Here is a 22,388-nt window from a genome sequence, read left to right on the forward strand (position 1 = left end):
GAACAATGTTAAACTTGGCTTGTATGAAGTTTCCTTGTCATAATTTGTTAGAAAATATAATTTAAACAAATGGCATGTTAAGAGAACAGCTGGGAATGCAATAGAGATGAAAGTTATCAGCACAACAGGATTACCTGCTTTTTTCCCTTCAATTAAAGCTAATGGCTCAATTGATAATCTACATTCCAAAACTTAATTTGAATGTACTGTCATTTCAACATGGACTCATGAATTATCCTGTTGTTCAATGCACTGAAGTCTTAAAAAAAAAACTACTCTCTTCTATCCTAAAGATACTCAATGGGCCAAATTCTGCTCTTGGTTCCAGTCAAATTTATGAACTGTTACTGTACCTGCCTCAACCACTCCCACCTTAAAGCTCTGCCTTCCAGTTTTTGATTCCCTTCTTCTGGGGAGAGTACTGTGAGCTTTTACTCTAGGCATCTCATGATAAACCTATTTAATATTGAAAGTCATAGATCGAGGAGTGTACATGGTGGAGTCTGGGAGGCACAACCTCAGAAAAGGAGGCCCTTTTAGAACAGATGGAGGAATTTACTTAACCTTTGAAATTCATTCCTGCAGACTACTGAGAAAGTCAAGTCATTGGGTATATTTAAAGCAGAGGGGCGATAGGTTCTTGATTAGTAAGGGCAACAAAGGTTATGGGGAAAAGGCAAAGGAATGGGGTTGAGAGATAATAAATCAGCTATGACGGAATGGTGGAGCAGACTTGATCTGAATTCTGCTATGTCTTGTGCTCTCCAGTTGAGGCTTCCTCAAAGTAAAAACAATAACATTGTCAGAAAATGTCCTCTTTCTTCTGCTGCTATGCTGACTCCGCTAACAATATTTTAAATACATCACTGAGTAATTGATTCTAACAATTTTCTGATATGTTTTTTGGCCTTTAGTTGCCGGCTTTTCACCTCCATTTTTGAAAAGATGTCAATAATAACTACATACAATATTTCACATTTAATAGTCAGCTTTATTAATATTTGTAATAGCTTTAAAATACAAAACACTGGAATATAGATGATGCATTATTCTATTTAAATCATCTTTTCAATTGCTTGCATCTGGTAGATTTAACACAACTAAGTTTAGTGTGAATGTAGTTTGCAAATATGCTACTTTCTTTACTATCGTAGACATTGAACTAATTTAAGTTAACATTAGGGAGCAGGAAGGTCAATGACTCCCACTTGTTTTATTTAATATTTTAAAGGAAGTGTTGTAATGCCATAGCTGGGATGAAGGTGAAGGTCAGTGAGTGGTACCAAATACTAGACTGTGCATTTGTCCAACAATGAAATATTATTGCTTTAATATTGTGAAAGTTTTCTTTATTGAGTGGTCTGGTGATGGTTGTGGGCATTTGTTTGTCATTGTATTCACACCTATATGGTTTATCATGCCCATTCAACAGCAATTTGCTCATTAACCCTGTAATAGGAGACTAAATAACTGTAATTTTCATCTCTTGAAGGGGCTAATTAAGCATTTTCTTGAGCATCATATTTATTCCACTGCTAACTCAACTAATTAGAAGTTAAATGACAAAAAAAATTTCAAAGGCACAATTGAGCAGTGTTGACCCTTCAGACCATAGCACCCCCACAACCAAAATTAACTCCAAACTAATTTACAATGACTAATTAACCTACCCAGTACATCTTTGGACTGTGGAAGGTCACCAAGATGCCCAGGAAAACACACATTCTGCAAGGAGGACGTAGAGAGATTCCTTACAGAATGGCACCAAAATTCAATTTCAAAATGTCCCATGCTGTAAAAGCATTGTGCTAACATCATGGGATGTTAGCATTGCAGAAGATCTTATAGAAACAAAATTATGAAAGAGCTGGATAAGATAAAGGCAGGAAGGTTGCTTCTGCTGATAGGTGAAACTAGAATTAGGGGTCATAGCCTCAAAATTCAGGGATTAGATTTAGGATGGAAATGAGGGGGAACGGCTTTTCCCAGACCATGCTGAATCTGTGAAATTCTCTGCCCAATGAAGCAGAGGAGGCCCACCTCAATAAACATTTAAGACAAGGTTGGATAGATTTTTGCATAGTAGGGGAATTAAAGGTTATGGGGAAAAGGCAGATAGGTGGAGATGAGTCTAAGGCTAGATCTCGGCCCTGATCTTATCGAATGGTGGAGCAGGCTCAAGGGGCCACAAGGCTTATCCTGCCCCCATTTCTTATGTTATCCACCTCACCAACATGGCACCCTACCACTATAGTAGTTTCAGCTGTTCATGGGTTCTGATTTTCCTTCAGCCAAAATCCTGCAAATCTAGTATTTCATATTCCCATTGTTGATAATGCCATTTTATTTGGACATTGGACAAATATACTGAATGCATTTCTTCATTACTTATGGAAGACAGTAACTTTTCTATAAATAACTAGTCTCAAAATGAAATTACAAATGCTGGTAAAAGTGAATGGTTAATCTTGCACCTTTGCAAGGTTGTTGATTTTTGACTGGTAATGTTTGCTCAACTTTTTTTTCTTATTATAGTATAATGCAACTTATACACTTTTCTTGCTGAAATGAAAATTATTTGTATTTCTGAACCTTCCTATACCAGACTACAGAATTGCTTCTGTTCCATGGTCTCTGGCCATCAGGTCAGTATGGATAAATTGTAGTAATACAACTTCAGCTATTATATGCAGTATTAGCTTTCTTTGAAAATAAACAAATTAGTGACTGATGTCGGCACTACTGCATTTGTTATCTAAATCCAATTGCTCCTGAATTTTAAAATAGCCAATTAAGAGTCAATAGTGAGAAAACAGGTCATACCACACAAGGATAATGAATCCCCTTTCTCGAAGGATTTTAATGAACCAAATGGGGTTTTACAACAATAGTTTTACATTTTAAATTCAAGATTTAATTACTAGAAAGTTTTCCCAACAGTAACAAGATTCAAACCCATCTTTGGATCAATTATCCAGAAATCTGGTTCTTGTCCATAATTTAACTAGATGACTACGTGACATTAGTTTGTACATCAGTCACTTAGTGACTGTGTCAGACCACCCTTTCTTCAGGATGACCATCAAAGACAACATCTGGGTTGATTTCAAACCCAAACATGCAGCTTTTCTCTATCTGCTTTTGTTTGTGCTATACTTGAACCAGAATCAAGAGGTGAAAGCAAACTGTAATAACTGGCCCCCTCAATTTCACCTCTGACTAAAACACATTATTATGATAAAGTAATTAAAATATGACCAGTTTCTGTAGGTTGCAAAAACAAGCATAGAAAGCAAGTCCATCAGTAAAAATCTGCAACACAAGCACGACACTGTGCTAATCATTTTTCAATTGCAATGCTGCACTTAGTATGATTTGCAATATTACAGAAGCACTGTTCTTAAAAATAACATTGCACCACATGCTACAATTGCCTGTGCTCTCAGGAAAGAGCGATCTCACCCAGTTTATCCAACTCCTGACATGCACCCAAAGGTGTCCATTTCCTAACTTGGAATAATGCAAATTGAAAAGAGTGCAGAAGAGGCAATATGGAATACCTCAAGTCCTTTAAAATCCAATTGTTCCCCTTGACATAGAATAGCCCAATTTAGCTTCATTATTGATGAACGACATTAACCCTACATAGGTCTGAATGAGAAGAGGCCGCTCCAAGATCAGAACTCCACTGGCCCGGCCTGGCAGTGGCGCCTCTTTGTGAGCCTTCTTCACTGCTTGGATTAATTGGGTCTTAAAGTTCCCCAGCTGAAAGTTAAAAATATTGGCAAAGTCAACCCATTTCAAAATACCAGTGACTGGATAATGTATTTTAACATTTAAAACAATCTGCAATTCAGTAACTGATAATCAATGCAAATTTATGAATTTAGTTTTATGATAAATCTTAGTTACATTTAATTCAATGCAAGTACTCCAGGACAAATAAACTGTTACATCTCAGAAATTAAGAAGATCTTTAAATTTCTGTCCAGGCAATGGGTTTACTCAAGGCCAAAGATTAAAAAGTGGGTTATACAACACAATTGGCTAACCAGTTTCAGATGTTCTTTCTAAATATTTTGGCTGATCACTTCTTACCTGGCAGAGAGATGCAATCTTCTCATCTGCATTTGCCATGGGATGTTCAGTGAAAGTGGCATATGGCACGTCAGTGGACCATGGATTCCAGCGATTAATAAAGGATGGCGTCTCCCGTTTGTCCCACTGAACCCGAATCCCATGTCCCTCTCTCCTGTTAAATGAAACAAATTGTACTAGTGCTGAAGAAGGATCTTGGCCTGAAATGTTGATTGTTTATTCATTTCCATATATACTGCCTGACCTGCCCAGTTTTGTGTGTGTTGCTTTGGATTTCCGGTATCTGAAACTTCCTCGTGTTTGTATGATAAGGGCAGCATGGTAGCGTAGTGGTTAGCACAATGCTTTACAGTACCAGTGACCAGGGTTCAATCCCCGCTGCTCCCTGTAAGGGAGGTTGTACATTCTGTGTGACCGCATGGGTTTCCTCTGGGTGCCCTGGTTTCCCCCCCCATCCAAAGACTTACCAATTGGTAGGTTAATTGGTCGTTATAAATTGCCCCACGATTAGGCTAGGGTTAAATCGGCGGATTGCAGGGGATGTGGCAACTCAATAATAAGCTCCACTTCATTCATTTTATTATTATTGAGATACAGTGTGGCATGGGTCCTTTGAGCCATAGCACCCAGCAATCTCCAATTTAATCCTACCCTAATCACGGGCTAATTTACAATGAGCAATTACCTACCAATGCCCATTTTTTTGAAATGGAATTTTCTGCTTCAATAGACTCAAGTTAAGCAAATGGGAACTAAGTGGTTTCATAGTTTCCAAACTAAGTCTGTGGGCACATTGAAAAGATTCTGAACTGTGATAATGAGGCACCGTGAAGAGATTAATGCTCTAAAATGGACTTTTCAATTATATATATCCTGTTTTGATGAAGTTAATCTGTCTTCTCAAAAGTTTGTGGTATCTACAATCTTGGGATGCGAGTGTGGTTAGCTACAGTACATTCTGGGTTGAAAAGTGGGTTCTCCCTTCCAGTAATTGATTACAGGTCTCTCATAATTGATAGAATCAAAGAATATTAACAAGGCCAAAAACAGACCATGTAAGTTTACACAGTATTGGTAACACCATGGTAGAATTTGGGGAATAGCTCATCAGCCAGTGGGAGGAAGAGACTCTGATTTACTCTGTGGCAGACAACAGCAAAGCATCTGTGGTTACAGCAATCATACTTGTTTCAAGAAAGCAGTAAATGATTAAAGCATCTGAGATTTCCCAGTACCAGTATTCCCAGTACTGTGTGCAGTATTGGTCACCTAATTACAGGAAAGATATTAAGGTTGAAAGAGTGCAGAGAAGGTTTACAAGGATGTTGCTGGGACTTGAGAAACTGAGTTACAGAGAAAGGTTGACTAGGTTAGGACTTTTTTCCCTGGAGCATAGAAGAATGAGGGGAGATTTGATAGAGGTGTATAAAATTATGATGGGTATAGATAGAGTGATGCAAGCAGGCTTTTTCCACTGAGGCTAAGGGAGAAAAAAACCAGAGAACATGGGTTAAGGGTGAAAAGGGAAAAATTTAAAGGGAACATTAGGGGAAGTTTCTTCCCACAGAGAGTGGTGGGAGTGTGGAGTGAGCTGCCAGTTGAAGTGGTGAATGCAGGCCCACTTTTAACATTTAAGAAAAACTTGGACAGGTACTTAAATGAGAGGGGTATGGAGGGATATGTTCTAGGTGCAGGTCAGTGGGACGGGGCAGAAAAATGGTTCGGCACAGCTAAGCAGGGCCAAAAGGCCTGTTTCTGTGCTGTAAAGTTCTATCCCTACTGCTTTCCCATATGTGGACTATATGAGATTGCGATGTGTGACTGAAGCTCCTCACTGCTGATGTTTCCTTCAGTAGTAATGGGAAACTGTTCAACCCACAGCAGCCACACCTCAGCAGTCCAGCAGCATCATACAGGGAATTTTGGGCATGTGCATGCTCCCTAGCTGCATCATAGCCTGGTATGGAAACACCAATGACTTTAAAATGAAAATCCTACAAAAAGTAGTGGATATGGCCCAGTATATCACAGGTAAGGCCCTGCCAACCATTGAGCACATCTACACGAAAAGTGTCATCAGAAAGCAGCATTCATCATCAGTGATCCTCACCTCCCAGATCATGCTCTCTTTTCCCTGCTGCCATCAGGCAAAAGGTACAAGGGCCTCAGGACTCACACCACCAGGTTTGAGAACAGTTACTACAGCTCAACTGTCAGGCTCTTGAACAAAGTTGGATAACTATACTCAAATTCACTTTGCCCATCATTGAAAGGTTCCCACAACCAATTATCTCACTTTCAAGGACTCAACCTCACTATCTCATGCTCTTGATAATCATTGCTTATTTATTTGAGAGTTAATGTTGCAGCCATATAGGACCCTGGTCAGACCCCACTTGGAGTACTGTGCTCAGTTCTGGCTGCCTCACTACAGGAAGGATGTGGAAGCTATAGAAAGGGTGCAGAGGAGATTTACAAGGATGTTGCCTGGATTGGGGAGCATGTCTTAATGAGAATAGGTTGAGTGAACTCGGCCTTTTCTCCTTGGAGTGACGGAGGATGAGAGGTGACCTGACAGAGGTGTAGAAGATGATGAGAGGCATTGATCGTATGGATAGTCAAAGGCTTTTTCCCAGGGCTGAAATGGTTGCCACAAGAGGACACAGGTTTAAGATGCTGGCGAGTAGGTACAGAGGAGATGTCAGGGGTAAGTTTTTTTTACTCAAGAGAGTGGTGAGCGCATGGAACGGGCTGCCCCTTTAAATTCCAACTTTCCCCAAATGTAAAAGAAATGGGAAACAAAAACAGTGGTGTCATTAGCTTGCATACTTTTGAAACTTATACTAGTGTCTCAGTAACAGTTTACCAATACCAGGAAAGTTGAGGGGCTGAAATCGGGGTTGAGGGCTCAGAGGATGTGGATCGACAAGTGTTAAGGGACTTGTCACTCTGTGAATATTTTTCATGACAGTTCAATGAATCCCTGGATGTTTTGCAAACAGCTCAGCTTGTTGTATATGTCAGAATGACTTTCCAGGATTTTATACAACAAAGGAGGACTTCCTCACTCTTTTGCACTTAAAGGAGAGGACAAGGATATTTACAATGAGTTAAAAAAAAAACGTCCGTGAAAATGACATCCCCTTTCATAAACTGGTGGCAATTACTACTGATGGGGTCCCAGCAACATGTGGTATGTGCATTGGTTTTATAGCACTGTGCCATAATGACCCTGATTTTCCCAACTTCCTGGCTTATCACACTGTGATTCCTCAGCAGGCCTAGTCTGGGAAGGTCCTGGACTTCCCTCTTGTAATGACACTGGTGGTGAAACTGATAAACTTGATTCAAGCAAAAGCGCTTCAGCACCACTTATTCAAGGTGTTATTGGATGAGCTCGATGCTGCTATGGCCTGTTTGATATGTTGGTTACAGTGTTTTCTTGGTTGAATTAATTTGAAAGTCTGACAAAAGCATTTTATGTAATTAAAATACAATTAGCCCACATAAAGGGCCTCAAGTTGAAAGTACAATCTGAGTTGTTTTTTCTCTAAATGATTCAGTAGGTCCATCATGCCTTTCACTTGGGAAGTAGGGGATCTTGGGCTTAAAAAGATTGGTGACCACTACTTTACACCATCCCCAATTCCACTAACTTGCTCATCTGCCTTGTTACATTTTCATCCTTTTTTAAAAAAAATACTATCATTGGCAATAATGGGAATGGGAAAGATATTCTGAAAAAGATAGGAAGCACCTGAAGGATTGAAATGCACAGCAAGTACTTGGTACTTTTTCCTCATCGCATCTATCAGAGCAGCAAAGGGGAAGAGATGGCAGCTTTATTTTTATATAAAAGTGTACGACTGGCTCATTGTGTGAGAGGGCTAATGGAGGACTGGGAGTCTAAGGATTTGGCTCAATTGGCTTCAGCAAAAGGTACAAGTGAGTAACAGGCAAGGCATTTTTATATATATAGTGGTTAAAAAGAACAAATTCCAACTGATTAAATAAAGTAGGGATGCAGGATCAGGTGATGTACTGTAGCTGCACGATGTGGGAACTGGCGGGCCCCATTGTGATGACTATATATGCAGCAAGTGTTGGTTGGTTGTGAACTCAAGCTCAAAGTTGATAGTCTGGAATCTGAACTCCAAGAAGGAGTGTCACCTGGGCATTGTGTTTCAGGAGGCAGTAACACCCATTAGACTAATTATTTCAAAATTAGGTCTTTGTCAGGGACAAGAGGGTGTGACTGCAAATATGGCAGGTAGTGGAAAAAAAAATAGTAGTTGTGCTGGAGGAGCCTCAGCCCTTGAGCTTGTCCAACAGGTTTGAGATTCTTGCTTTGTGTGGATGAGAGTGGGGACTGTATGAAGGATGTGCAACCGAACCATGGCATTACGGTTCAGGAAGTCATTCAGGGAGAAGAGAGAAAATAAATATAATTGTAGTTGGAGATAGTATAATTAGGGGAATTGTCACAAGGATCAAGAGTCCTGAAGGTTGTGTTTCCTGCCTGGTGCTCAGGTTTGAGACATTTCATTTGACCTGCAGAGGAATGTGAACTGGGAAGGGAAATATCTAGTTGTAACAGTCCATGTGGGTATCAACAACATAGGACAAACAAGAATAGAGGTTCTGTGAGGGAATGTGAGCAGCTAAGGTCTAAATTAAAATGCAGAACTAAAAAGGCAACAATTTCCAGATTGTTACCCATGCCATGTGCAAATTGGCACAAGATTAATAAGATTAGAGTTAAATATGTGGCTCAAAGATTGCTGTGGGAGAGGTAGCACATTGGCACCAGTATTGGGGAAGCAGGGAGCTCTTCAATGGGACCAGGCTCCTAGCAAATCACATAACCAGGGCTGTGGATAGGGCTTTAAATTAATAGTGGGGGTGGGTTCAATAGCTTGGAAAAGTATGATAAAGTAAAAAGAAGAAGAGTGCAGGGGAGGTTACTGAATTCTCCAGAATAAAGAATAAGACAGAAAGCTTAGCAAAGGGTAAGAATTAACTTGAGGCAACATGGAGACAATTGAGAAAGGTGGTAAATTCAGGACTGAAGGTGTTATATTTGAATGCACACTGTATATAAAAAAAAGGTATATGAACTTAATAGCACAGATAGAAATTGGCAGGTATTAAATTGTGGGATTACAGAGTAGAGGTAAAAGATCACGCCTGGGAGATGAGCATCCAAGGATACACATTCTATTGAATAGACAGGCAAGTGGGCAGAGGTGGGCATTAGTGACTTTCTCCAATTGTGATTAATAGTTTTATTATAAATCATTATACAAGACCACAAACCAATATCTGATCTCCCAAAAGTCCTGCGCAGAAACAAATTTGCTTTTCTACTCACTTGTTCAAAGACTTTGGAGGAAAAACAAACTCTCCAATGGAAATAGTATCCACTGCATTCAGTGAAATTCGTATAACTTGTCGGCAACTGAGGTTGATGAAGTCATATTTACACAGGAGCAGTGATCGCTCAGTTATGAGCACCAGGCGTTCCTTCTCATTGTTCCAGTGGTCGATCCTGTAATACACGGGGGGGGGGGGGGGGGAAATCACATTCATAAAGTGCAGATAAATTGTTCAAGAAAAGCATACAAGAACAAAAATTCATTGCCTATTGGCAAACCTTGGCAGATTTCCACTGCTATCCTCCAACTACTCACCAATATTGTTGCTTCTTTACCTGACTGTAAAGAGCAGAAAGAGGCAAGTACGCTGTCTGTGCCCCATACGCATGTTGGTGCTTACACATTTCCCAGGAACAGTATGCCAGCATACCAGGTGGGCTAAAACTCAATGACTATAAACCAGTGGGAAAGTTTGGAGGAATGGAGATGGTAGTTTAATTTACTTCAATACACATTATATTTTGTTATTTTCTGTCAAGAATTGGCGAAAACAACTAAACAGTAGAATACTATGGGCACAGTACAAGCTGTATCCTGGTCTACTGCGGATTTCTGTGGCATTCATGGAATCAGGGTCTGAACTACATATATTTATATTTGCGTGGTTGTAATTTACTGGTAGCTTATATGTGCAAGGACTACACCAAGTTCTGGCATCACCTGTTTACAGCCATCAGGAGAGAGAGGTGTCAGTGGCGGTGCACTCCACTGGAGATGGTGTGGTGTAGTGTCCAGGCTTGAGTTGGTGCTACCCCCCCCCCCCCCCCCCAGTGTTCAATCAGCAGAAGACAAGCTGTATTGTAATTGGCTGCAGATTTCGACGGCATTCATGGCTGGACGATTTCTCCTACATGGCTCCATCTTACAGATAGGTTTAGGCACTTGCTATCTTGTATGTGCTATGAATGCTTTATGCTGAGTGACTGTTGGTACTGTGTTTTGCACCTTGGCCCCAAAGTAACGCTGTCTTGTGGGTATTCATGTATGGTTGAATGACAATTAATCTTGAATTGAATTGAACTGAACAAAACAGAAATATTCAGGTCAGGAAACACCTTCCCCGATACTGCCTGATATGTTGAGTATTTGTGGCATTTTGTAACTTATAACAGATTTTGAGCAGCTGCAGCATTTTGTTTTGGCGTGAGATGACCATAATGACTTTGCCAATAGAGCCTACATGTTCGGAATTTAAACCATTCAGCTATATCCCAAAGATAATAAGAGACCAGGATCTGAATCCTCTGAAGGTTCCTGTCCCATTACGTTTTGGAGATAGGAACAGACTGACAACATCTAGTTTTATGCTTCAAGCTGAGCAACAGCAAATATGTAAAGCTCACAAATAGATGTTGAACCCTTGAGACATCACCTCCTTGTAGAAACCCGCTATGTCCCAAAGGACTGGGCAAAATGTAATATGGTTACTGAAAATACAACCTAATACTGCACAAAGAAAAATGAATAGGCTTCAAATAGAAAGTAATGCTTAAGTTTTCCCACTGGATAATACAATCACATCTGATGGATCCTGGATCTCATTCCGGTAGACTTTGCAAGATAGACAACAGCAAGCATCAACTAACCATTACTCAATGCTTTTGACTCTCCAAATCCAACTGGAAAATTATTGGAATGAATCACAACCAAAGTGAGAATATTGCAGATCTCATCACTTACTCTGTCAGCAGCCACACACTCTGCACACCTCCATCTTCTATTGGCACGGCAATAGATCGAATATCTGAAACAGCCTTTTCAATCGTCCCTGGCTGGAATGAGGAGTGAAAGTTCAGTGAGAAATAATGCAAGGTCAAATTTAATGAAAAATTAAATGCCCATTAGTAATATCATACAGCATGATTAACCACCAATATTCATTTGAAAATTCCTATCAAGTTCCCCAGGGCTGAGTTGATTTGCCTTTGGCCTAGGGGAGAAAATTTATAATGACGCTCATTAGAACCCAGTGCAATCTGTGAGTAAAGGCAAGAGAGAGGCAGACACAGAAGGATTGGGATGTCAGCTTGGAAAAGGAGAGTTACAGGTCAACCACCTCGACTCTGGTTCCACTGCAGGTTTGGAGATAATTTTCACCAGCCTAATTTCAAATTTACCATGCCTCCACGCCAACGCTATGCCACTGTTTTGGTGGCACCGTTAGCAGAATCAGCTGTAGGCATGGTCTTTAAAAGTAGTAATTCCCCTGTGTTATTCTGCATTTATTTTTATAACTAGTGCTTATCTAGCCCCTGTCATCATTGAATAAAGGAAGTGTTTCTTATGATGTAAAGTGCAAACACCACATGTTATCTATACAAGATATGGTGGAAGTTCTGAAAAATAACTTGACGGGGAAAAGCAAACGCGATTTGTATAACATTAGCTCTTCCACAGTTTATGATGTCAAGAAACAAAAAGAAAAGTTGCACCAGTTTTTTTGCTGACAGTGAATCATAAAAAACAGATGTGCATAAGGAAAACAATGAAAGGTAGATGCTCACAACTAGATAAAGTACTCAAAGTGGTTTAAACTCTGTTGTCAGTGAAGGTGTAGAACTGTCAGAGATGGCAGAGTAACAAGTGTAATTATTTTATGAAGAATTATGACTGGATTATGAGTGTGGCTTCAGCGTCGCAAGCAGCGACATGGCATAACTTTTCGTGCAGTGTGTGGCAATAAACAGTCAGCAGACAAGGAAACAGCTGCTGAATTTGCTGATGAAATTTTAAGTCCCAAGCAGGACTACAATGTTGATGAAATTGGCGTTGTACTCCAAGACAAACACTGATACTAAGGATGCAGCCACTGACATCAAACATCAAAAGATCATGTCAATGTGTTGGGCTGCTCTAACACACTAATGCTTAAGGAAAAACCATAAACATTTTAATGAACTCCAAAACCTGCACAGAAAGCATGCTAAGAACCTTTTACATAATTACATCGTCACATCAGACCTGCCACTTAAAGTGAAACTCTAACTCAATGTTGGTGGTTGTGAATTATGTACGTATGTATATATGTATCAATTACATTTCCCCAAGACTGCTCTGTGCATCTAAAAGAATTCTTGGTAAAAAGAAGTAATGTTTACGGTATCTACCTGCCACCTAACTGTACATCATTAATTCAACCCCAGGACAATGGCACATTGCGCTCTTTGAAGGCTAAATATTGCTCCAATTATGAAGTGGCTACTGAGTGTAGTTGACTCTGGCAGGCCAGTACAGGAATTTGTGAAAGAATCACTTTTCATTTGTTGTTTCTTTTCCCTTTATTATCCAAGGGTGAGGTAATCATCAAATGGGTTAGAGGTGTTAATTAATCCTAGCCTGTGATTTAGCAAAAAATCATTAATCTGGCACTGCACAGGTCCCAATCATTTCTGGATTTGTGGTGATCAACCTGCATTACATTTGCTTGAGCAATTATGCTTCGATTAGGCTATCTAGTTTATCAAGTATTCTGGGTGTTCTCTTACTCAATGCAAATGCACTTGGCAACTGGCCCAAATGACACTGCTCTGCCTTTCTAAGCTGGAACTGGGGAGGTGGGTAAGTATTACCACCAAGGCATCAGGCAATCAGGCACCCCACCCACCTAATAACACTGAAGTAAGCACACCGTCTTAACATCTTTAAATATAACCTTGTAGATTTCTTTGATCCTTAGAACATTAAATCTCCAAATGAGTATCGTCACCAGGTTTAGAGAGACAGTGTAGTACAGGCAAATCCACCCAGCAACACACTTATTTAACACTAGCCTAAATACAATGACCGATTAACCTACTAACTATTGAGTCTTTGGACTGTGGGAGGAAACTGGAGCACAGAGAGGAAACCCACATTGATCATGGGGAGAACGTACAAGCTCCTTGCAGGCAGCCCTGGGATTGAACTCCGGAATCGCAACACTACCATGGCAGCCCCTATTAACAATAACTCACTCCAGATGAACTGAAATAGTTTCACAATAAGATGTGGCAACTCACCCCAAATTATTCAAGAAACCACCATGCATTTTAGTTCAATTTACTACCAACCCCTCATTTCAAACTCATGAATCCTCCTCTATCCCACATGGCAACTTCCAAACACCTACTGAAAGTCTGTTTACATTAATTTCACTCAATTTTCCCTCCTGCCTCTTCCAAGAACTCTTCTAGCCAAACTGACAACCTTCATGAACCAGAAAGCTGATGTGTGGAAACAGTGTTCTTCAGAATCTTGTTCCAAATCATGCACCACTCACCATTCATCCATCAGGACCGAGTCAGAAGTCCTGGTCAAAGCACATCAGGAGGGCAACTTCACATGCACTGCAAGAGTTCAAAGCAATGGTCGAATGTCTCACTCCCATACCCCAGCCCCTTGCAACGCCAATACGGTTACCAAATAAAAAAAACAACCTTTTTATTACACACAAATCCACAATTTTTTGCTAATGAGTGTAGTTTCCATGAAAACCCCCAAATGTCAAATGAGTCTTACATCAAAAATCTCTTCAAACTTAAAATGTTTCACTCCAGAACAAAACTTTGTGTGATTTTTCTAATATCCTTTAAAAAGGTCATTATTCAACAACAGCAATATTGCAATATCTATATCAAACACACACTTCCTTTCTAAGGCATCCACTACCACGATACAAAAGTAGTATTGTCCAAATTTTGTAATCAAGTTAATACCCATGTGTCGGGGACTGTTTATTCCACATTTTCATATGAATTAATTTGGCCTTTTCCAGACCTCCTCTCTGCTTGTTCTTGTTCAGGTATGGAGTTCCGGAGTTCTTTGACACTATCATATACTTATAAACTGTTATTATTGCCCATGTTAGTTTTAGTTTAGTTCTTTTTTTTCTCAATATATATTTTCTTTTACATATTTTCAATTTTTTTTCTTTTGACGATTTTTTTTCATAGTTATATAGACTTGATTGATTAATGTACTCTTTTCTGTTGATGTTTAATAGGATATTATTATCTTATTACCAATGTAATTTCAAGTCTATTGTATTCATAACCTATTCATTATTATGTTATGTTTTATATATATATAATTCAATAAAGAGATTGAAAAAGAAAGAAGTTAATACCCATGTGTCTCAGAGATCTATTCAGTACGTTTCCCCATGGGATACATCTGATGTGTTGTTTTGGTAAAACCCCACGCAGTACAACATTCGGCTTTTGGTAAATACTTATACAAGCAGATAACCGGTCTGCATCAGAGTGTAGTGCAGATTGACCTGAATTTTATCGTGGTTTAAATTAGGAGGATGGATTGCATTATCAAGTCAAGTCACTTTTTATTGTCATTTTGACCACAACTGCTGGTACAGTACACAGTAAAAAGAGACATTGTTCAGGAACATGGTACTACGTGAAACAGTACAAAAACTACAGTGAACTATGTAAAAACAACACAGAAAAAATACTAGACTACAGACCTACCCAGGACTGCATAAAGTGCACAAAACAGTGTAGGCATTACAATAAATAATAAACAAGTCAATAGGCATAGTAGAGGGCAGTAAGTTGGTGTCAGTCCAGGCTCTGGGTATAGAGGAGTCGGATGGCTTGGGGGAAGAAACTGTTGCACAGTCTGGTCATGACAGCCTGAATGCTTCGGTGCCTTTTCCCAGATGGCAGGAGGGAGAAGAGTTTGTATGAGGGGTGCATGGGGTCCTTCATAATGCTGTTTGCTTTGTGGATGCAGCGTGTCATGTAAGTGTCTGTAATGGCCTGAAGAGAGACCCCAATGATCTTCTCAGCTGACCTCATTATCCGTTGCAGGGTCTTGCGATTCAAGATGATGCAATTTCCAAACCAGGTTTATAATGTTAAAAATCTGTGCTGCGAGGTGATCCTGTGCCTAGAAAATATGTAGAATCTATTTTCTCTGGTGAGTGGATTATTAAAAACTGTAAGACCCTAAGATTTAGGAGTAGAATTAGGCCATTTGGTCCATCAAGTCTGCTCTGCCATTAAATCATGGCTGATCCATTTCCCCTCTTAGCCCCAATATCCTGCCTTTTCCCCATGCCCTGACCAATCAAAAATCTATCAATCTGTCTTAAATATACAATGTCTTGGCTGCCATAGCTGCCTGTGGCAATGAATTCCACCACTCCCTAGCTAAAGAAATTCCTCTTCATCACCATTCTATGATGCCCCTCTCTTCTGAGGCTGCGTTTTAAGACTCCCCCCACCCCAGCAAACATCCTCTCCACATCCATTCTATTCAACTTTCGACAAGTTTCAAAGAAGTCACTCTTCATTCATAATTTAGTTAAACAATCAGTAATTAAACTAGGAATTACTTTCCACTGTCAGTGGTAATCTGGAAGAATGGAGCTTTCAAAACAGTTTGATTGATTTTTTTTTGTTTACACAATCTGATAACATGCTGACAGAAGGTAAATGAGAGAAAAAGATATGGACTAGCTGTGATCTAAAGCAACGGCAGGGTACACCCAAGGGACCTGAACAGTCTCACTTTCCTCAGAAAGATGCACGAAATCCCAAAGTACCCAAGCAGCTGGTATTTGTCCTTTGAGGAAAGGTAGTGTTATCACTCCCTAATCAATTTGCTGGTCTCTGGCTAAGAGGCATTGTACCAGAAATTAAATAGTGTCTGGGATAAAAATCAGAAGATATTTATCTTTCCTTTGAAATACCACAACTCTGCACAATCTGATCTTCAAAACCACTGCTGGGATGGAAGGAGGTGGCAGAAATTCTGTCACTTTATTTCAAAGCCACAGCTAGCAATCACTGAGTGAGTGGTTACAAAGAGGTGCTTGTTGTTCATATTGTGCTGTTCTTTCTTTGCCCAGAATTTGGAGTATTTATTTATTGAGATAAGGCGTGAACAGGCCCCTTCAGCCGCGTTGGCCAGCAAACCCCGATTTAACCTTAGCCTAATCACGGGACAATTGACAATGACCAATTAACCTATCAACCAGTATATCTCAAGACTGTGCGAGGAAACCCACATGGTCAAGGAGAGAACTTAGAAACAGAAGCAGGAATTGAATCCAGGTCACTGGTATTGTTAAGTGTTGTGCTAAGCACTATGCTACTGTGCTGCCCTGTTTTAAGAGGTTAATGTATGGGTAGAGAAGATTATATGGATATAGATCAGAGGTGTAAATAAGGAACATTTTTGCCTTCCGGTCCAACTAACCCATGCCATGCAATTAGACCCAATGTGACCAATTAACCTACTAACCTGCAAGTCTTTGAAATAGGGGAAGAAACACACGCGACCAAGGGGAGAATGTCACTCATTACAGAAAGTGACAGAAATTGAACTTGGGCTGCTGGTGCTGTAATAGTGTTATGCTATGTTTTGCACCCTGGCAGTGCAAAACAAGTTCATTTTAGAGTGACAGAGTTATACAACAGAAACATGCCTTTCAGCCCAACTTTTCTATGCTGACTATGCCTTCCTGAGCTTGTCCCACTTGCTCGTAATTAGCCTCTAACCCTCTACCTTTCCTGTCGATGAACCCGTCCAAATCCCTTTAAGGATGTAGTTGTATCTGCCTCGAACACTTCCTCTGGCAGCTTCTGTGTGGAAAAACTGCCCCTCAGGTCCTGTTAACTTTTTCCCCTCTCATCTTAAACCTATGCCCTGAATTTTTAGACTCTCTGAAGCTTCTGACCCTGGGGAAAAAGACTGATCCTCCACCTTATCTATGCCCTGCATGATTCTGAAAACCTCAAGGTCAAACCTCTGGCTTCTACGCTCCAGGGAAAACAAAGTACATTTATTATCCAAGAATGAATACAATTTTGAGATTCATCTTCTTGCAGGCAGCCACAAAACGAAGAAGCACAATAGAACCCATTTCAAAACACCACACAACAAAGACCGTCAAACATCCAACGTGTAGGAAAAAAAGAACAAACTGCAAACAATAAAAATAGAAACAAATAACCCACATTAAATTAACCACAAAGTCTCTGAAAGGGAGTCTACAGCCACAGAGCCAGTTCATCGCTGAGGCGAGTGATGATGCTTGCAGAGTCAGTTCAGCACTGAAGCAAGTAAGCCTAGCAGAGAAGTGAGCTGAAGACTGGTTCAACCTTCACTCATGGGCTTGATAAAATCATGCAAGTATCTAGTTCCTACAACTCAGTTCCGCCATCAACATCCTTTCTACATCCTCTATAGCTTAATCACATCTTTCCTTTAGTATGGACACCAAAACTGCAGATAAAAATCTAGATGCGTTCTCCTCATATCCTACGCAACTACAACATACAATTTCCAGTCTTCTGCTTAGTGTTCCATGCATTGAAGGGAAGTGCATTGTATGGCTCCTTCACCACTGTGCCTGTATCATCATTTTTAAAGAATATGCACTTATACTCCTCAGTCTTTATTTTATAGAGCAACAAGTCCCCAGAGCCCTAACATTTACTGTGCAAGTCGCACCCCAGTTTAACTTCCCAAATTGCATTATTTCACACCTGTCAAGAGTTTAAAAAAAAGGAACTACTTTTTAGAGGAACAAAGCAGGTCAAGCAGCACCTGTGGAGGGATATACGGTTGATGTATCTGGTCAACATCCTTCCTCTGGACTGGGGTGGTGGAGCGGTTAGCCAAAATAAATAGGCAGTGGTGGATCAAGAGCTCTCTTTTCCTTACTATTTCCAAACCCATCTTACCTCCCTACTTTAGTTCCATGCCCCGCCTCTCTTCCCTATCTCATTCCTGTATCAGTTGCCTATCGTCACTCATGTAGATCTCTCTCTATTGGTTTCTAGTTCCCACTGCGCATCTTCCCCTTGCACCTGAATAGCAGTGTCAAAATGGTTGTTGTGGTAGTGTAGTGGGTAGTGATTGTTGCTCTCACTCTCAGCTTTCACCGCTGAATGTGCAGTCTCACCCCGCCAGTACACAGCTGATCCACCACTGCCTCTTTATTCCAGCAGCAAGCCTCATGTAGTGCCTCCTTGTTGGCGACACACCGAAACTGAATTCCTTTTGGACTCGGGCTGAATTACAGAGGATGGGGAGGAGGTCTGGCCCCTGCACACGTAGCATGCAGGCCCACCGGTGTGTGGACACTCCCTGGTGATCGTGAACCAGATCCCCAGCTATGGGTAAATATCCCCACTGTCTTATGGGCAGCCTCAGGAGAGACGAAGACTACGGGAGTAAACCCAGACAACAAATCTGGAGTGGAGCCTCTAAGGCAGCTGGATGTCACTGAACATCCTTCCGGCAGCTCCTGCAGCCAAGCTGGAGGCAAACATATTGCTTCATAAGCTTTCCTTTGGACTACACCACTGAAGCCAAGAGGGGGATCTTGACAACTGGGCATCTCAGGATCCCCATACCTTCTGCCCAGACTTGTGATGATCATCATCACCCATCGTCCTCTGAGACAGATGGATCCCAACCACCATTATCTTAATAGCAGCATGTTCCCTCTACTTTTCAATCCAGATGAAGGGTCATTCAAGTTCATTCAACAGCATGTTTTTTTGGTCCAGATTTCAACATCTGCAATCTGTTGTATCGTCATTTGTTTGAGTTAAATTCCATACTTTCATCCACTTTCCCAACTGATTTAGATCTTGTTGTTCTCACAGCCTTTTCACTGCCCATCCCACCACCCACGTTGGTGTCACATGCAAATTTATTAATCCTTCTACATTCCCATCCTATCCATGAATACATATGACAAACAACGTGGGACCCAACACCAATCACTTGTGATGCCAACTCACATCCAGTCTACAAGTTATTTATTGAGATGCAGCAAGGTTAGCCTTTTGAGCCACACCATCCAACAATCCCCTGATTTAACACCAGCCTAATCACAGGACAATTTACAATGACCAATTAACCTACCAATTGGTAGGTCTATGGACTGTGGGAGGAAACCAGAGCACTAGGAGGAAACCCACGTGGACACAGGGAGGATGTACCAAGTCCTTACAGTTAGCAGCAGGAACATTTTCCAGTAACTGGTAAAAAGTCTTGCTAAAACCATACCCTGGTCAAGCCTCTTGGTCGCTCTTTCAGGAAAAAAGGTCAGTACCTGTGAGACAAAGCCAAGCTACAGTCCTTGCCTTTTTAAAAGTAAATGTTGAGAAAAGGAGGATATTTAGATTCGCTTCAGCAATTTCACTTCCACTAGATTTTATCTAGTTTATCAAATATTCTTAATGTTCCTTCAGTCAAGACAAAAACCCGCGGCAAATGGCCCACTTAATAAAACTGAAATAAGTACACAACCTGATAAATCTGTTATCTGCTAAAAGTAATCAGATACATTTTCAAAACATGAAGAATAAAATGTAGATGCAGGATTTGATAATAACTGCCAGCAAATAGTTCTTTGGATAAATATAGGACTATGAGATTGTTAAACTGTGGTGGTCATATTGTTGAACTTGTAAACGAGTGGTAACATAGACAAATCCAAATTCCACCCATGGGTGAATCTAAATCAAGATTACAAACATCTGGGGAAAAAACAGCTGCATTATGAAAAAGTGACCATAGGTCACTCTTACCCATCCAAAAGGGAGACCAACTTTGTAACCTACTTCCACAAAGGTCATTGCCAGGGTTACACCAAATACAGCTGAGTAGAAGGATACATACAAAGCAATATTTTGACGAGCTACACATGGCCAGACACAGCCATTTGATGTAGATATAGCACACACTAAATGCTCACGATTATATTAATTAGACAAGTAAACAGATATAAACACACAAGAAATAAACGACTAAATAATAAACGTAAAGATGTAACTGACATTAAGAGACGATGCATGAAAAATAAAATATTTTAGAGATACAGCGACATAAAATGGGCAGGTATGCAGTGGCCCGGAGGAGCTGGTTACCCTGAACACGAAATAATCCTTGATCCTGGCCTGCAGAGTGGGATCCTTCACACTGAACGGAGTCAGGGTCTCGACGCCGTAGGCCGCGGGAACCCGGTTTTCCGCCGCCGCTGCCGCTGCCGCCTCACGGGGCACTGGCTCGGTTCCGGCAGTGGCTTCCGCCGGGAAGCCCGGAGCTGCGACGCCCACCGTCGGGAGCACAGCCGCGTCCGGCTCCACCGAGTCGTTCATCTGCAACATAGCGGCGGTGGAAGGGCAGGAACCAGCGACACCCACGGCGCGCAAAGCTCAAGCAACGCGGCCTGGACTATGCGGGGCTGCCGGATGGCGTACTCGGGGCCGGAGGATTGGTTGGCAACCAGGCCCTTGGGCGGAGCCAAGAGATCGGGGAGGGGGCAGAGCGAGAGCGGAGCCCGGGACTAGCTCAGACCCGAAGGTACAAACAAGGGCTGAGGGAGATTCAGGGGGCAGAACAGCATAGCCAGGGCAGGGGCGGAGCCTTGGGGATTGGGTTGGGGCCAGGGATTTGGGGCGTGATTGGGGTGGGGCCTGGGTATTAGGGTGGGACCAGAGAATTGGGGCAGTTCCTGGGGATTGGAGGGGACCAGGGAATTGGGGCAGATCCTGGGGATTGGAGGGGACCAAGCCAGGTGGATCGTGATGGGGGCCAGGGGATCAGGATGGAACCAGGGAACTGGAGGGGACCAGGGCATTGGAGCAGAAACTGAGATGGGGTTTGGGCAAAACCAGGGCATTTGAGTGGAGCTAAAGTTCGGGACGTGGAATGCATGCGTATAAAGTCCCAGAGATGGTGGAACAGGGTGTACAATGGTGCACCACAGATATTTGTTGGACACAGGAAGCTGTTTAGGCCTTATTGGGCAGATATGTGCTGCCTAGTTTGCAGGACATTCTGGCACCTGAGGCAGGGACAAATAAGTTGTATAGGGCCCCAGCGATTTTTACAAAATTAAAACAGGTTTTGGAGGTAGGATCTGATCCCCGTCCTGGCTTTGTTCCTACTCTATTACAATAGTAATGCACTTTCCCAATAGATGTGAGCCGCCATTCTCACAGAAGAAGAAAAAGATGCGGATTGTGTGGGGGCAGGGCCAGAGATTTGTCAGGAATAGGTTAGCGATGTACCCAGGCTCACCTGTAAAGAGTGTGTAACAAATCAATGTTTGTGTGGGAAGAAATATGAACTGAAAATGCTGGGGAATATTCAGCAGGGCAGGCAGCATAACTGGGGAGAGAACACTGCGGTAATGACCTTGCCATTGAACTGGACAGTTCTGACAAAAACCTGCAAATCTGGTTGTCCCAGATGATTGTTAAACTCTGGGGACCTACTTAGACAGTAGGACTGGTGCTCAGAGAGCTAATGCTAGATTTTTATTTAGGACATTTTCTGGCTACTAAGGGGGATTTGTGCAATTTCGGGTACTTTGGTCTCAGATGTAATAATGAAGCTAACTTAGAACATGTACATCCTTTAACTTTCCAATTCTGCATTTACACCAGGCTTCCATGTGCTCCCAGCATGTGGATTGGTGCTATCCCGTAAAATCCAACAAAGGTATAGAATGATTTTGGGGCACGTGCAATCTCATTTATCCAGCATCCCTGTTTCCAAAGATAATTCTTCTTCATCCATATGTTTGCCGAACCCTGTTTTTAATACCTTTTTCACACATATGTTTGCCGAACCCTGTTTTTAATACCTTTTTCACACATATGTTTGCTGAACCCTGTTTTTAATACCTTTTTGCCATGATTCTAATTTATTGGAGCCAAAGAAAACATTTTTAAGATATGGGAGGGAATTGCAGCACCCATTGGAAACCCAGAGCCGTGACAGAGAGAGCATGCAAACTCCACAAAGGCAGCACCTGAGATCGGGATCAAGCACGGGTCTCTGGAACTGTGAGGCAACAGCACCAACTGTTTGCAATCGTGCTACCGTGAA

General features: G+C 41.4%; 1 protein-coding gene across 1 annotated transcript; it reads right to left on the bottom strand.

Annotated features, from left to right (window-relative positions):
* Positions 1–970: 970 nt before the first annotated feature.
* tprg1l (tumor protein p63 regulated 1-like) lies at positions 971–20,915 on the bottom strand. Its single transcript, XM_059952177.1, has 5 exons — positions 20,420–20,915; positions 11,214–11,305; positions 9,470–9,646; positions 4,099–4,252; positions 971–3,765 (listed from the first exon to the last, which is right to left on the bottom strand). Exons 1-5 carry the CDS (start codon positions 20,657–20,659, stop codon positions 3,571–3,573), a joined length of 858 nt encoding a protein of 285 aa, XP_059808160.1. The 5' UTR covers positions 20,660–20,915; the 3' UTR covers positions 971–3,570.
* Between the last annotated feature and the right edge of the window lie 1,473 nt (positions 20,916–22,388).

The sequence above is a fragment of the Hypanus sabinus genome, chromosome 27 (assembly GCF_030144855.1).
Source record: "Hypanus sabinus isolate sHypSab1 chromosome 27, sHypSab1.hap1, whole genome shotgun sequence".
In the NCBI taxonomy this organism is placed as follows: Eukaryota; Metazoa; Chordata; class Chondrichthyes; order Myliobatiformes; family Dasyatidae; genus Hypanus; species Hypanus sabinus.